At 46.5% G+C, this 15652-nt stretch overlaps 1 protein-coding gene across 1 annotated transcript; it reads right to left on the bottom strand.

Annotated features, from left to right (window-relative positions):
- Window positions 1-2370: 2370 nt before the first annotated feature.
- On the bottom strand, window positions 2371-9814 carry LOC149359677 (uncharacterized). Its single transcript, XM_089571809.1, has 3 exons — window positions 9335-9814; window positions 6501-7314; window positions 2371-2675 (listed from the first exon to the last, which is right to left on the bottom strand). Exons 1-3 carry the CDS (start codon window positions 9341-9343, stop codon window positions 2371-2373), a joined length of 1128 nt encoding a protein of 375 aa, XP_089427935.1. The 5' UTR covers window positions 9344-9814.
- Window positions 9815-15652: the final 5838 nt, after the last annotated feature.

The following is a 15652-nucleotide window of genomic DNA, read 5'->3' as shown; positions in this document are numbered from 1 at the left end:
GCTACGAACCTCAGACGGCAACCAGGTGCATAAATGCAATGGTTAAAAAGTTAACTATCAGAAATCAAGTAACCAGCTTATTAACTGAGGTCCACCTGTATTGTGATGTCCTCCAAAACTGGTATTACTATCCTGCAGAAGCCGCCTTTGTACCTCAAAAAGCCTATTTTTAACATTTAAGCGGCGGGCTTCCCTGAGGCGCCGGGTAAAGGGTGTTTTAGTCGGACTCTTTCTTATCTCCTCGCAGAAGGCTGTCTTCCAAACCGGTTGTGTGAATTACGCATGAGGCCAAGTTTCCAGCAGATTATGTAAAAGCTGCTTTACACGTGTAAGGTGATCGTGACGTAGGATGCCCGTTGCCGCTTTGTGATTTGCCGAATTGGCAAGCTTAAACACGTCTGCTCTCCGCAGAGAACAGCCTACTTCGGCTCAAGCCTACGTTTTCTACCTTCCTCCAGTGCGGTTTCAGTGTATCCGACTCAAAATGGAAAAGCAGTTAAACGCGGCCACTCGTTTAATGGCATCATCGGTCATTGCCGCCTAAGATGCATTTTGAACAAGGTGACCTTTTTGCATTCCCTTGTGATGCAGGTTTCTCCGCAAAATTTCTCCACTCTCTTCGTTGAGGAATTGCGGCTTTTATGCTTCTTTTCATTTGAGGCCATACGCAAACGATTTCCGGCGACAATCCTCTCATGTGGGCGCTGTACATCACCCGCGCGCGCAAACACCATGTTTATTTTCAGTTTGATCTCTATCAGGGACACGCTGCTGTCTGCCTTCGACAGTGCTTCGACAGGTTTCGAGCTGAGCAAACACTCCTACCGGCTCGTCTTAAGGCCTTCAAATTGCCTTCGAGTCCGATTTCGAAGACACAAGCATTTCTGATGGTTTTTTTTTCTTCATTTCTTGCGCCTGAGCGGGGAAATTATGCAAGCTTTCATATTTGTTTTTGTTTTTTTGCCACTGAGATATGACATTATACACGGGTCTGCCCCGCTCCGTCCGTTACTGCCGCCTTGACCTTGACTTGACTGTTGCTCCACGAATTTGCCTGCATTTTTTTTATGCTGCCGCATTCTTTGTGCACTGATAGGATCTACACTATCGGGATGAGAGCACATGCTCACAGCTGGTGCTGGGCACGCGATCCCCGTAGTCCTTACCAAATAACTGATCTGCTTGGACATGTATAGCTGGCAGACTCCGTACTTTACTCGCGCATTAAAAGCTAAAAAAAAGAAAGCCCTACCTTCCGCAGTCCTCCACTTGAAAAAATCAGATTTAATCCACTTAGCATCTTCAGTACATCCAACAGCATAGTCTGCCGTTTTGCTCTCCGTTTACTGTAGGGAGCTAAAACATGTCTCACTAATTTGTGTTCTCGTGGTTAAACTATCGTGCTGACTTATCTCACATTACTGCAGGACATGAAAGACGGGTATATACAAAGCGAGATTTAGTTGTTCATTATACGTGCTCTGAATGTAGGCACAAAAGGATGGCAAGCTGGTTCTGTACCTAAGCCTTTTCATGAAATCCTTAGTTGCGAATCAGCGCGTGTAGTGTATTATTTCTATGTGTCTCATCGAGTTTGCGCTGCTTTTTACCGTTATGAATTTGCACCAAATAGGCAAAGGTCTGGCCTGCTCCCTAGCAAACTTTAGCAATATTTTGTGCACCCTTTCACTGCTTTGCTCTTGGTTCTTAAATTGCCATAGAGCTCGAACTCGCCAGCCACTTTCCGCTCGTGGCTTCGTTAATACTAGACGGGCTTGCTGACAGCGCTGTAGTTTTCCAGCGCAACTTTCAACGAGAAGGCAAAACGCAACTTAACAGCCGTCTAATGCATTTCTTGATTACAAAGTCTCTTTCACGGTGCGCACAAGAAAAAATGCGTCACTAACAATCTAAAGCTAGTTACATTCAACGCTTTAAAAGCTGAGCACCGTGTCACTGCGATAGAAGCCAACCTAATATGCGAAACTACTTTCGGTGATCAATCCTTTGCACTGCTTTTCAGCGTGCTCAAGAGATCCACAGACCGAAGACTAAAAACGTGACAGAAAGCCGACACTTTTAATCCGTGGCATTACACTAATGTTCGTTTTTTAGGGTATGTTTGCACTGGCACAAATGAAAGTGCATTACATTTATTTTAGATAAAAATCTTTTGTGTCTAATTGAATAACATTTGCCACAATGAGTTTTTTCGCGACGTTTGCAAGTCTTGTGCCGTTTATGGCTTAATGCTGCGTTACAAACGACGCCAGATAGTCCCATTCCACTTAAGGGTTATTTACGCTTTACCCATGCTGTGTGACGTCAAGAAAGACTGCCAGTACACCACGCACACATCCACTTTATTACTCATCCGTGTAGCCTGACGAGCGCGCGCACTGGCTTCTGGATGACTCCCGCGGGAAACGGAACGAACGGTCCGTAGGCAGGCACAAGGTAGCCCACGGAGTAGCGACCCTCGCGCTGCGGTAGGGTGAGCTTTCGCTTCTCGAAGTGCGCGGGGGACGCCAGCACGGGCTGGATGTACGGAAGTCCGCGGTGGAAGTTGAGCACAGGCACGACACGCAACGGACGCGGAAGGGCCCCCGGCTTCCTGCGAGCAGCTGCCGCCTGTGCAGTGGCGGCAACTTTCCGACGTTTTCCGACAGATGTCGCTGCAAGAGCCAACGGGGACAAGCACCCGTTGCAGACACTCGCCGAGCCCCTGCGCGCGCGCTTCAAAAGGAAAGACTGGCTTTTTGCAGCCACTTCTGGGGGCGCAGAAACCATCGGCTTTTCTGCGTTTGGAGCTCTTAGTGCGTGGATTTCGCGCACACTGTGGTAGTGCTAGAGCATGTAGTGTAAAACTCTGCGACATTTATAACTCCACACGTGCCCCTACCGCTACTCGACTGTAGCAGAGCACCTTTGCCATGCCCAGGTGATTGAACTATTTCACCGATCAGCATTATGTTCATTTATCCTTTCCTTAAACAAAACGTACAGTCTTTGTCAAAAGTAACCAGGCTGCATGGTTTTGCTTTTCAGTCGTTTATTTAAACTATTATGTCAGCCCTCAAGCTCTGAATCTCTGTATGGTAAGGAGAACCCCTGTCCTCACCTTCAAAGAACTTTTCGACCTTGGGGAAAGCTGTAAAGGTTCTACTATACAAACGAGAAGCAAACCATGCAGCCTGGTTACTTTTGACAAATACTGTACATCGCGACTCGCTGATTTATTCAGGGCAGTTTTTTTTTTATGGAGCTCGTTTTTTGTGTCGTATTGGATCACCTGCAGAAAACCATTAGAAATCGGAGTGACTACTCACACTGTGATCCCCCAACTTTTTACCGTTCATCCGCTACGATGTTAAGCATGTATAAATTAACACATCAGACCCATATGCTGTAGATATTATAAAAAAAATCAGTTTCCAAGCATTTCTGGACATTCCAACAAAAATGACCGAGGGAATGGCGGCTCTCCCATGCCGAATTCATATTTAGGTTTTCCTTCCCTTGTGATCTTAACTGTGAATGTAAGATTGACATGTTGCGGTTGTTATTCAATGAAGGCGTTCAATCAAACCAAATCAAAATTTATTCGTCTGTATGTGTGCACATTCATAAATTCTGATCTGCCTAAGTACATTTTGCTTGTTGTATCACTGTAATATGCTGTTCAGTGATCTTTACCTTGCAATGTGCACTCTATTTTTGTGTTCTTGTAGACTAGCTGTGCAAATATTTATAAGAATAAGCACTTTATTCCGTTTGACGTATCAGTGTTGTGACCGTCTTGCAATGAGCCGCACCGAAATTTGAACAGGAATTTGAAAGTGGTCTCAGGAACTTAGTAACTCTGCATTCTCGCTATGAAGCAAATTGCTATGGTTGGTCATGAATATTAGCTGCTTTTTACTTTCTCCTATGCTTCTTTGTCACGCTCATGCTTTAATTTATGCTGAAGGAGATCCTGTGCAACTTTTACGCTGAGGCAAAACCTTGGTGATGAATGTACAAGTGCACTTTAAAATGCAACGCCAAAAGATATTTTATCTGCAACGCTTCTTAATGGAGTCCTCGTTAAATGCAGGAAAAGAAAACAGGCCGAAACGAAAAACACCCTACCGGACGTGCCATGCCTCGAGCTGTTTCATTTTCCATACCATGCCTGCTGCAGGTGCCAACATTCAGGCATCGATATGACCACGAACAGTGCTCCAGCACCAACTTTGTGATGGATTCCATTCGCGAGCGCCATTTGCATACGTTTTGTGTTAAAAAACTTAAAAAAGTGACTTTTCTATGGCCGCATATATATAATGGGCTAGACCTGTTAGATAACGGCTTTCGCTTGCGCCACAAGAGAAATCACAGGAAATTCTGTTACGTCATAAGGTCTTCGAGCTTTGCGCACAGCAATTATCGCTAATCTGCCCTTATGCAGCACCCTAAGAGTCTACACCTTATCGGTGCTTGGGCTACTGCCTGTTTCTTGCTTTGGAAAGAGCAGCTCAGCTCAAGGACAATGTTTGAATGCACTTACTTCCGAGACGCAGCAGGGTGTACGCTTTGCTTGTAATTTAGTAACGCTCGATACATGCAGCAGGAAAATCGGTTAACTGCTCGGTTCGTCCCTTGAATATTGCCGCTTCATTTCTACTCTGTGCTTAGCCGTTCAAATTCTATCCTAAAATACCATATGAATGGAATTACGAGACACTTTAGCTTCCTAGAACTATAATAAGTTTCACCTAAGGTTCGTTCTTGTGTCACTACCCCGGTCATTCTTCGATATTGTAAAATACTGTAGTTCTATGTTGAAATGCGAAACTGTGGGAATCACAAGACGCAACACCTTTCTGGAATAACAATAATTTTCTCCTTAAGTTTGCTTGTACCATTACCTCTGCCTTGATGAATGTGGAAACAAAAAACAGTGGCTGGTATTATTTTCTCAGATTACAGGACCTCTTAAACAACTTCAAATCGTGAGTAGTTACAGCACTTTATGTTACTGCATGTAGCGAAATGGCCTGGTCTGTGCAACTGCGTACTGCTTTATTTCGACTAAATAGAAACATAACTCCCTCAGTTCATTTTTAAAATTTTGTACCAAATAAGCCTCCTCGGCAGAAGCGCAGGATGTTTAGCAAAGAAGAGATAAGGAAAGAAACAAACCACTAACGATCATGCGTGTGCTATCATCATCATCAGCCTGACTATGCCCACTGAAGGGCAAAGGCTTCTCCCGTGACTCTCCAATTATCGCTGTCCTTTGACAGCTGCGGCCACCGTATCCCACAGAACTTTCCTCTCGGTTTCGACTGTTATGTCTAACCCGCGTTTGTTCCCTCACCCACTGTCCCTGCTTCAAAGCCTCGTAACGTTACGCCTATCATTTTCCTTTCCATAGCTCGCTGCGTTGTTCTTAACTTAAGCTGAACCCTTTTCGATATCCCCCACGTTTCTGCCCCGCAGGTGAGTGCCGGTAAGATACAGCTGTTGTGTACTTTTCTCTTGAGAGATATTGGTAAACTCCCACTCATGATCTCAGAGAGCCTTCCATATGCGCTCCACCCCATTTTTATATTTCTAGTTATTTCCCTCTCATGATCCGGATCAGCGGCCGCTGCCTGCCCTAAGTATAAGCATTTCCTTACCCCTTCGAGCACCTTGTTGCCAGTTGTGAACTGTTGCTCCCTCGCGAGACTGTTCAACATTACTTTGGTTGTCTGCATGTCAATTTTGGGACCTACCGTTCTGCTCTGCCTGTCCAATTCATTGATCATGCTTTGCAGCTCATCTCCTGAGTGACTTAGAAAGGCAATGTCATGAGCGAATCACAGATTACTTAGTTATTCTCGATTAACTGTTATCTCCAACTGTATCCAATCGAGGCCTCGGAACACCTCCTGTGAACAGGCGGTGAATATCATGTGCGAGTTCTTGTCTCCTTGCCTGACACCCTTCCTATTGTAATTTTTACGGGAACTTATGAACTAAGTGACATGAAAAAGGAATGGCATGGATATTATTGTAACGGAAACGTTAAGTCGACTGCATGCCAGTGCTGATATGCACGGCTGGCATCACCACTGAAAGAGAAAAAAAGGGGGTGGAGGGGCATGCTCGGGAGTGAAAACGTATTTAAGGGTCCAGGAACAGGTTGCAGGGAAGAGGGACTTAGAACGCTCTTAGTTAGAACGCACACAGGAATCACAAACGACTGGCTTGAACTCCGCTTTTATTCTAGCGTCATAATTTTAATGCCCAACGAAGTTCTCACTCTAAATATCACTTCGACAGCCTTCGGTATTTCAGGTACATACATACCCGCTTTTTGGCCATACCTCAGGGCCTTCCAAGCTTACAAGATGCCCTTAAGATCTGAGTCATGCGTGCTCGCACCAATACGAGAAGTCCGTACGCACGTCCTGCGCGCTGACCGCAGCATATAAAACGCTACATTCTGAGCTAGCTAACGGAGGTACCACCTTTTTTCGGCAGCTGAAGGCGCGCAGAAGAAGGCTCTTCGGTTGATGGGGCAGCATCTTCTTCCTCGCTCGACTTATCTTCCTCTGGCTTTGGCTCCTCTCTCTCTTGCGTAGGCTGTTCTTCCGGCTTTGGCTCTTCCGGTGCTGGTTCTTCTGGCTTTGGCTCTTCCGGTGCTGGTTCTTCCGGCTTTGGCTCTTCTGGTGCAGGTTCTTCTGGCTTCGGCTCTTCCGGTGCTGGTTCTTCCGGTTTTGGCTCTTCCGGCTTTGGCTCCTCGGGGGCTGGCACCTCGGGCTTCGGCTCACCGCCCACCTGGGGAGGTTCGCCAGCTCTCGGAGTCTCTCCCGGTGTGGGCTCCTCGTCCCCTCGACCCCCTTCATCTGGCACAGGTGGAGCTGCGCCGCCACGACCTCCACAGAGTCTGCATTCGGGACCTGGAGAGCTCGGCACGCCACCTGGTAGTGGAATCCCGTTCGGTTTCGGTTCCGGAGGAGGCGGGATGCTTATGCCCGGTCCGCCATCAGGAATCCCACCCGGGACCCCAGGAAAATATGGCGGGTAGCCCGGTACGTGATTAGGGTGATGGCCGGGAATCGAACCTGGGACCAAGGGTTTCCCGCCGTGAGGAGGCGCGTGCGCTATAACAAACACCGGCGGCTGCAGGACGTGGGGATGATGTCCGAAGGGGATGTGTCCAACGTAGGCTGGATAAGGGACGAACACCTTGCCGGGTGCCACTGGATGATAAGGGTCCACATGCTGTATGACGTACGCTTGTGTAGTCGACAGCACTGCCAACAAGACTGTTGCTACGCTCTGAAAAAGGCGGAATGTGTTTTGAAGTTTAGAACAACAGCTTACTGCGCAAGTTTCATTAAAACAGGAACATCTGATTTGCTCCCGAAGAACTAATAATAGGTGCGTTCAGACTATGTCTACATTAACACAGGACCGAGCGCGTAAGCAGTTCTCGTTAGCGAAAAAAACAGAATTAAGCAACATTTTTACGATAGTAATACGGAAAAAAAATCATAGCCCTCGTGCACAGAGAGTGCTTAAGGCCGCACGAAAGCGCAGGGTTTCCTACCATTAATTGTTCCTACGGCTTAAAAACGCGGACAGTATTTCTGCCGTTGGTCTTAAGACCTCGTCAGTAGATAAGGACAGCATTTCGGGAAATGATCGGTACTCACGTAAAGGCCATGAATACGTGCTTGGTGGCACCGTTTTAAAATACTACACCTGCTTCGTTTTGGTTCTATCTGTCCGAAATGACAACCGCATTCCATTACGTTGAGATATGTTATCTTAATAACATCTACCTAATTTCATTTCCAAAAAAAGTATATAAGAAACTGGCAGGAACCAGTTTAGTGCAACAACTTCTGTGCAACTTTCGATACTAAGCGGCAAGTTTTCGGAGAACCAGTTAATAAACATGATCTTGCTGCACGCATCACAGCTTCCCGTCGTCCTAAAATCAATTTATAATGAGCAATTAGGGGAATGTGACAGGAGGCTCCTAAAAAATAGCATCAATCACTTTGCCTCATGTCAAATACGTGCGACAGCCAGAGCAAGAATTGTTGTCTGAAAGATCACTCAATTTCAAATAATTTAATGCGGAGGTGTTACCTGCAAATGTTTTTTTTTTAGAATTCGTGCACAGTCGTAGTCCTGAACAAAATAGCGAATGAGCCCTAATTTAAAACTTATGGTCCTCGAAAGGGAACTATCAAGAAAAAAAAACGCCAGTCTTGTGCTGTAACTGTCTGTTAATCATTAAGACGGGTGAAAACGTCTGCCAGGCACTTTCACGATTGTATTACCAACGCGCAAAAACGGAAAACATATGGTCGCAAATAAACCACGATTTTAAAAATGATAAAAAAGTAATGAAAAATATTCATGCCCAGTGGTGTACGAGGTGCTAACGGCTCTTCAACAGTGTCGGTAAAAGGAACAACTTAGGTCTGTCAATCTACCATACCTTTCGCAAAGTTATTATGTCGCTACGTTTCGTACAAGATAAATTTATTTATAATTAGGTAACGACACAAAATGTGCAACATTCGCGCTCTATCATAACAAGGTTTAAGTATTCTATATAAAAGAACTACCAGAGATCCTAATACGCCGAACCAACTCATGAGTAAAGCCAGGAAGTACCTGGAAGAAAAATTCTTAGGGCAGTGCCTTTAATGTCATAAATGACTTACGACACTAGCTTGCTGCATAGAATAATGGAGCTCCAGATTTTTAGCGAGGTAGGAGCTTCGAAAACCACCACAGAATGGCTGAACTGTGTTACTCAAGGCCTCTCTTTAAGTAAACTTTTGCCTGTTTCAACACCACCCTCTTCATACCACTCGACTCATAAAGAACGAGGTAAGTGTAGCTTCGTTTCAATATAATGTGAATCGAACGTTCCCATGTGGACCGCAGCAGAAATTTATGAAAAGGTGCTGAATTGCGGGCACATTGCCCTTTCAGGAACGAAGCATGCACGGAATAGGTATGCCACGAAAAGTTCACCTTTAGATTGAGTATCCAGTCTTAGTGTATTTATGAAAAGCCAGCAAGCAAAGACGAAACAAGGTGTTCTAACATGAAGTAAAGATTCACGCACTTAAGAAAAAACTAAAAAGCGCGAATACCGAACAATAAATTGTGCTATACCAGTACTTAACCCGCTTGTATGAAGTCGCAGTTATAATTAATGTTTTTTAAACATGTCACTGGCAACGCCAACACCAGCACTAGCTTCAAGACGTAACTACCAGCTCCGCCCAAGGGTGCGGCCGACGCTGTGCCAAGAAAGGAGAGCCCACCTTACCTTGTCCATGGCAGCTGAAGATGTCCCGCAAGACGAGTAGCGGCGAACGTAACCCGAGACGAAACAGCCTCCCTCTTCGCCAACTGTCGTCAGCCACGAAACCGGAGGTGGTGACGGTGGCAGCGCGTGGCGCCGCGTACTCCTCGCTCAGCCACTTTGTACACGAGTGTCGGAAGAAGAAAAGAAGTATCAACCAATTTTCCCCCGGACGAGCCTCGTCTCGCGATATTTATAAGGTGTACCGAGGAGGGGGGGTTCCATGCTCGAGGGGGGGCGCGGCTACGGCACGAAATCTTCGTCGCCTCACGCGCGCGCGCCTCTATCTGCGTTTTTTTTTTTTTTGCTCGTTTAATTTTCACTCTCGCTGGAAGTTTGTTTCGCCCCGCTGTCTCTGTTTTTTCCTCCGCGTCGTTTGGCGCAGCCCCGAGCAAAGACCGAGACCTGACTCCTCGCCTTTCGCCAAGTGCCGTTCGCTTAGCCGCAAGGTCGCCCTTCTAGCGTTTATACCAACGCTGTGCTCCGAAAAGACCAGTGCACATGCATACCCGCACGAACGCCCGTTGTACACGCACGCACGCACACACACGTGCGAGCGTGTTCGAGCTACCCTCCTTCCATTGCAACTTACTCCAGTTTTCTCTTTGTTTCTTTTAATTTCCACACGCCTGGTTATGGTTCCAGGAAAAAATTGACAAAGAAAAAGCCTGGGGAAACGCCGGGGTGATTATCCGAAGCAGTACGGCTTTTCCTTTCCGACGGTGAAACAGCCAATCAGTGCGCTTGATTGGCGCCTCTCCCCATCCCTCTTTTTCGTTTCTCTCGACGCAGGCCCTAGATACGTCACGCTACGTGGTGCGATTGCCACGGGCTGTCGGTCCGCGGGTTTCGCAAGCTCAGAAAGGAACTCCGTGTATAGAGGTGAGCCGTTATCGGACGCATCTCGAGGCGCGGTCGTGTTAATCGCAGCACCGTATCGCAGGGGTCGTTATGGATAGGTTGCGTTTATGACTAGCTGCGCTTAAGCCTAACGGCGCCGGGTTTAACCAAGCGCTGAAATTGTCGGCTCGTGACGCAGTGTGGCAAGAAGATCAGAAAAGGGGCAATGGCGATTAGTCAGTGCCTCTCGCGTGCCAACGATCGCTTGCTTTTCATTAATCATACGGCGATCAAAAACATTTCTTGGCTTCCCATCTGCCGAGCGGTTTCGCAGGCTGGATGCCAAGATTAAGCGAGAAATGAACGCCAACCATTTGCTTAGACGATGCAGAAAAGTAACCTCAATGATCACAGGAGTTAAACTAATTAATAAATTCTAGTTAATACTGCTTGCAATGGCTGTAAGGTTCAGCACCATTTCTCTTGGCTATTATTTCCGTCCAGTCGGTCAATGTAGCCACTGTCTATTTCAGGCCACCGACTAGCTTCATACAAAGTCAAATTTGATTTGATATTTTTTCTACCCCATATTCTGCTCTCTTCTGTTTGGTTGACCGCTAGCCTTAGCAACAACACGAAAAGTACAAACGGATATAGAGATAAGACAGTCAATGCAAAAGAACACTGAAATTCTAGACTCATAATTCAGGCTGAAAGCATGGTTCCAAGCTCCAATTATAACCAGAAACCGATCGGATTTATGATTTTATAGGGTTTAACGTCTCAAAGCGTCTCAGGCTCTAAAAGAGGCTTTAGTGGAGGGCTGCGGACAATATCGACCACCTGGGGTTCTTTAACGTGCACTAACATCGCACAGTACGCGATTGAACCCACTTCCTTAGGGTCAGTGACCGAGCACCATAACCACATAGCCGCCACTGCTGCACAACCAGAAATGATAGGGAATTCGTGACACATGAAGCACAGTGAATTTGGTAAGTTTTTTTTTTAGTTAAGCGGGAGGAAGCACTGTTATTTATTTGGCGTTTAAATGTTGCGACACGAACAGTGAAACAATAGAGCTAATCACTGCCAAAGGTAGACTTGCTGCACGTGCAGCCTTGACATGATATGCTTCAATGCCCAATCAAGACAACCTCATTTATCAGCAACAAACGCCAAGAATTATGAGACAGTGACTGCAGTCGGGCTGGAAGTCGTGACAATGAATGCACGAGACGTTGCTTGACCGAGAATCGTGACTTGTAAACATTTTACCGACCGGTCGATCCTTTAGGGTTCAAGGCATACATTTCAAGTTGCTTGCTGACCTCGCTGAACATCATCACACAGCGCTAGATTGCGAAAGCCTTAAGAATAATAAAGAGTCGAGATGGGAAGTCTTGATCAAACATTTGGCGCTCCTGCATGCTACTGGCTGCGATTCGGTAGTCTTCATTATTTGCTCCTCGATTTGAACGCGCCTCTCAATCTGAAGGCAACCACGCCCGTGGTATTGACCGGCTTGTCAATATCGATCCGCACTATCGGCGCCCATTGCTGAGTTAATCGATTAAGCTGAATTCCACGCTCTGATACGCCCGCGCCCATAAAACGCACCAAGATGCACATTTCGAAAGTAGGTATCGCATTCACGCAGCTAAAAGGGGCGCGTCCACATTCCTGTAAAAACCGCACCCTAGATTCTCTCTGCTTAAAAAAAAGTCGTTGGACACGTGGACAGTGAAAGGAGCAGGGACAGGCTGTATTTAGTCTTGGTTTATTTGAGCGCTGTGTCAAAAACAGAGATCCGATTTGCGAGGGAATGCTCAGATCGAAGACACGAAATCGAAATACCGATTTTTCTTTGGAAAAAAAATTAAATAAAGAAGCAAGCTAACTATTAAGAAGGGAAGAGTCGAAGAACACAAGGGTGAATATCTATCAACAGTCCCTTATGTGAAAGACAAAAGCAGTATTAGCTTCCCTGAGACACGGGATGTGTGTCTACATATACATTTCCCCACGTGTTTGAGTATAGCAACATTACGTTCATGATATTTGCTTCAAGGTAATTCCCAGGATCCGAGCTTCCAGCAGCGATTAATGAATACTGCAGTAATGTTACCAGTAAGGTCGATTAAGCCTTATCCTTTTTTTATTCTCTAAATGCACCCCCCTGAGCACGGAGTGAACTTGTTTTGGCAAGTGCCCACGCCTTCGGGCCACCTGTCCGCGACTTTCCGGCAAATACGCATGTTGCTTTATACGTAGAAATACGGTATATGCGGCGCCCAGCGCCCCGTTCAGCCTCCTGTGTAATCACAGCTGTGCACGACGGTGCCGGGGCACCGGCCACACGGAAACAGGGCTCCTGGCACGACCGCCTTCTAGCTTTGAGGTCAGCCCACATTGATATACACCGGCCACGAATCGTACAAGCCTGCAGTGGTCGAGGCATTTAGCGTTGAAAGCCTCGAATCGGCAGAAATGAATGTGTCTTCGGAGGCGAGGCTCTGCTTGTGTATAACGCCGCCGATGTGTGTATAACGTCGAGCTGATCAAGGTCTCGAAGGATAGAGACAAAGTGGGTGGCGAAGGACGCGATGTGGAATCGTTTATTTCCCATCGGTATTTTTAATTGCCGCTGAGGTTCGGGTGATAATGCTGTCGCCGGTTCTCACTCCGGTGAGATGGTGTGGCGTTTGAATTTGTTGTTGATGTTTGCCGCTGTGAGCAGCTAATAACATGGCCTATAAAGCTGTCACGCACGGAAATATGTCGTGAAGGGTACATAGAGTGCTTGACTTAATGGCAGTAGTGCCAAGTTAAGTAAAATGAGATTAACTCATTGATACCACTTTCCACTACTGGCGGCCGTAGCCAACTGACAATTGAAGTGTCGACGCAACAACATCGGGAGTACTCCATGAATGATGCGCTGTAAAAGATTTCGCTCACCAAGCTTTGATGCATACAACAAAGTTTTAAACATGCAAATGTCCATGTGAAGGCTAAGGATAAGGCAAGAGTGGCAAAGGAAAACAAGAGCAGAAGACAACTGACTGTACGAATATCGGTAACCTTTTCTTCTATATCACCTGCGAGTGTAATATTCGAACGTAGGAATCTTAGCTTCAATTGTAAACTATTACGAAACAGGAAGCGCTTTCACACGTGAGTGCTCGGAGGCCAAAAAGTTCACGGTTCATGCAGAGGCAAATAAGCAAACTATACTCTAATCATTCACGCTCTGTGCAAGAGACCCATAACAACACCAAATAGACTTTAAGACATCTAGCTGCCACTAATAGTCGCTTCGCCTCTATGCGCCGTCATATTTGTATTTCCCACAGATTAGGCAAGTCGTTCCGAAAACAGTTCATTTAGCATCACAGTAGCGGTGGGAGATGAGACACAGGAAAGTGGTCAGACTAGCACGGCCTAGGCGCCGGATTTGCCTGAATGGTCACGAGACGCTCAGTCGAATTCTTTCTCTGGGCTGCCTGTAATCAGGGAGTAGGTGCTTCTTAGAGAAACACATGCGCGTGAGTAAACCTGCCGGTGCAAGTCATATCCACACTTCAGCCATCGGTGAACTTGCGAAAGGAAGAAGCATCACGCACAAAATTGCAAGTATGTGTTGTGCAACGGCGACAAAAGCCTGTCGCAGAAGGCGTGGATATCGAGGAAAAAAAAAAACAGAGGCGTAGAAGACTAATTGCCGGCAGTCCTCCGGCATACCTTGGCCTCTCTGGCGTTTCGTGCAACCCCGAAGGGTATGTTTATATTTCCCCCGTGAGTCATTTGCACTCGTGACGCAAAGCTGGCGCGTTTATCACGCCACGCACATATGTGTGTGCACATAAGCTCCGCCCACAGATGAGGACGCTAATTTTGGCGCCTCTGCGTTCGCAGGAAATGCCGTGCGGGCACGCACGGTGGAGTGCGTGGAAAACCAGACGCCGGGACAATCCAGGAAAGAGGCTGGCCGTCCACACGGCCACCGTTAATTGCGGTGTCGAGGCCGGGGGCACCAGACTGTCCCCTGCGACGGAGTCGCACGTGCTATGGGGTGCTTCATACGGCGACAATGGTGTCTCGCTTCCCTGAGCTCGCCTCTTGTGCAACAGAAAGCTCAAGGCCATTGTTCCCTTGTTTCGCATAGCCTAACTATTCGTGATGGTTGGCGGTGATGGCGATGCGCCCTCTTTCTACACGCCAGGCTGCAATACTGTGTTATTGATAAAACATCATTGTAACAGTTTATGCGTAATCCTGCCCAAGTTAGCGAGGAAGAGATAGTTGCAGCGAAAATTCAAGCAGGGAAGAACTCCCGGAGTGACCTTGTTGTGTCTTCCATTTAGCGACGTAAGTGACTAGGGCGTCACGCACTACGGGCGCGGAAAATTAGAATAACGAGGTTATTCGCTGCAATTTTTCCTGGGTGCCCAGACTCGATGTTCCGATCTCTACTTTTGTGTCCTAGCTGCGGTAATCATGCAGGAGAGTCGAAATGTGAGCTAGTTGATGCATACTTGATGAGTAATTCAGTCAAATGGACGGATAACACGCAGACATTAACAACAAGCCTGGACTAAAAACTGCCGTTGTCCAGCCTCATTGTGCGTGCCTTCCCCTTCATCGTCTTCTTCTGGGTAGTTCTGTCATCATGTAGCAGTCATCACTGCCATTGTCATCGCATTCCGCCCTGAGGGCCCATTTGGCATTCCACTAGAAAGATGCATGTCCCACACGTGTCATTCGTAACCAAAAGAAAAGAGGCTGAAGGAAAGCAGAATAAACAATGATGACTTTTTACGTCACGTTTCTCCTCAAACATTCTCATCGAATGTTTTCGAAAACAGAATTTATGTGGAACATTCCTGCTGTGCACTGTGGAGAAAAGAAAAGGAAAAATTTCCGTGGTAAGCACTATGCACCCTAGCCAATCCCCCGCCATGGGTATGTGCCATTAAGCCTGAGGACATCATCATCATCATCATCATCGTCATCGTCATTAACTGGGTTTCAGAGATTATGACTGAACGAAAATCAAACCATCTCGAAGTACAATCATAACTAACCCGACAAAGTTTCCCACACTACTGCTCCATTTTAGTTTCTTTGTTCACCAACGCAGGGGTTGGTTGTTTTATGAAAGGCTGACAAGATATGTGCGCTTTGTTGCCAAAGCTAGAAAACGCCTTAAAAGTCCCACTTGAGCCAGACCGATTTTGATGATACGAAGGAGCACGACGGATGAGTGAACTTTATTGGCATTCCCTCTGAGTAAGGGTGTTGGCGAGTGCCGCTCTGCTTAGTAACTACTGGGAGTGTCTTATTTATGTAATAGTTTATAGAATTTCCAGCACTCTTTGAAGATGTTCTCTTTTGTTTTCAGCTATATTTTGATTTGTGCGATAATTTTTTTTTTGCTTG

This window comes from Amblyomma mixtum, chromosome 2 (assembly GCF_055824585.1).
Source record: "Amblyomma mixtum isolate Tamu chromosome 2, ASM5582458v1, whole genome shotgun sequence".
NCBI lineage: Eukaryota > Metazoa > Arthropoda > Arachnida > Ixodida > Ixodidae > Amblyomma > Amblyomma mixtum.
The sequence above is the reverse complement of the archived record's forward strand: the minus strand, read 5'-3'. Positions and strand labels throughout refer to the sequence as shown.

Bases quoted from the DNA above. Each gene is read 5' to 3' on its own strand.
- LOC149359677 (XM_089571809.1), bottom strand. The intron at 2,676-6,500 runs GTGGTACCTCCG...TGGCTCTTGCAG, and splicing joins CCTTCAGCTGCCGAAAAAAG to CGACATCTGTCGGAAAACGT.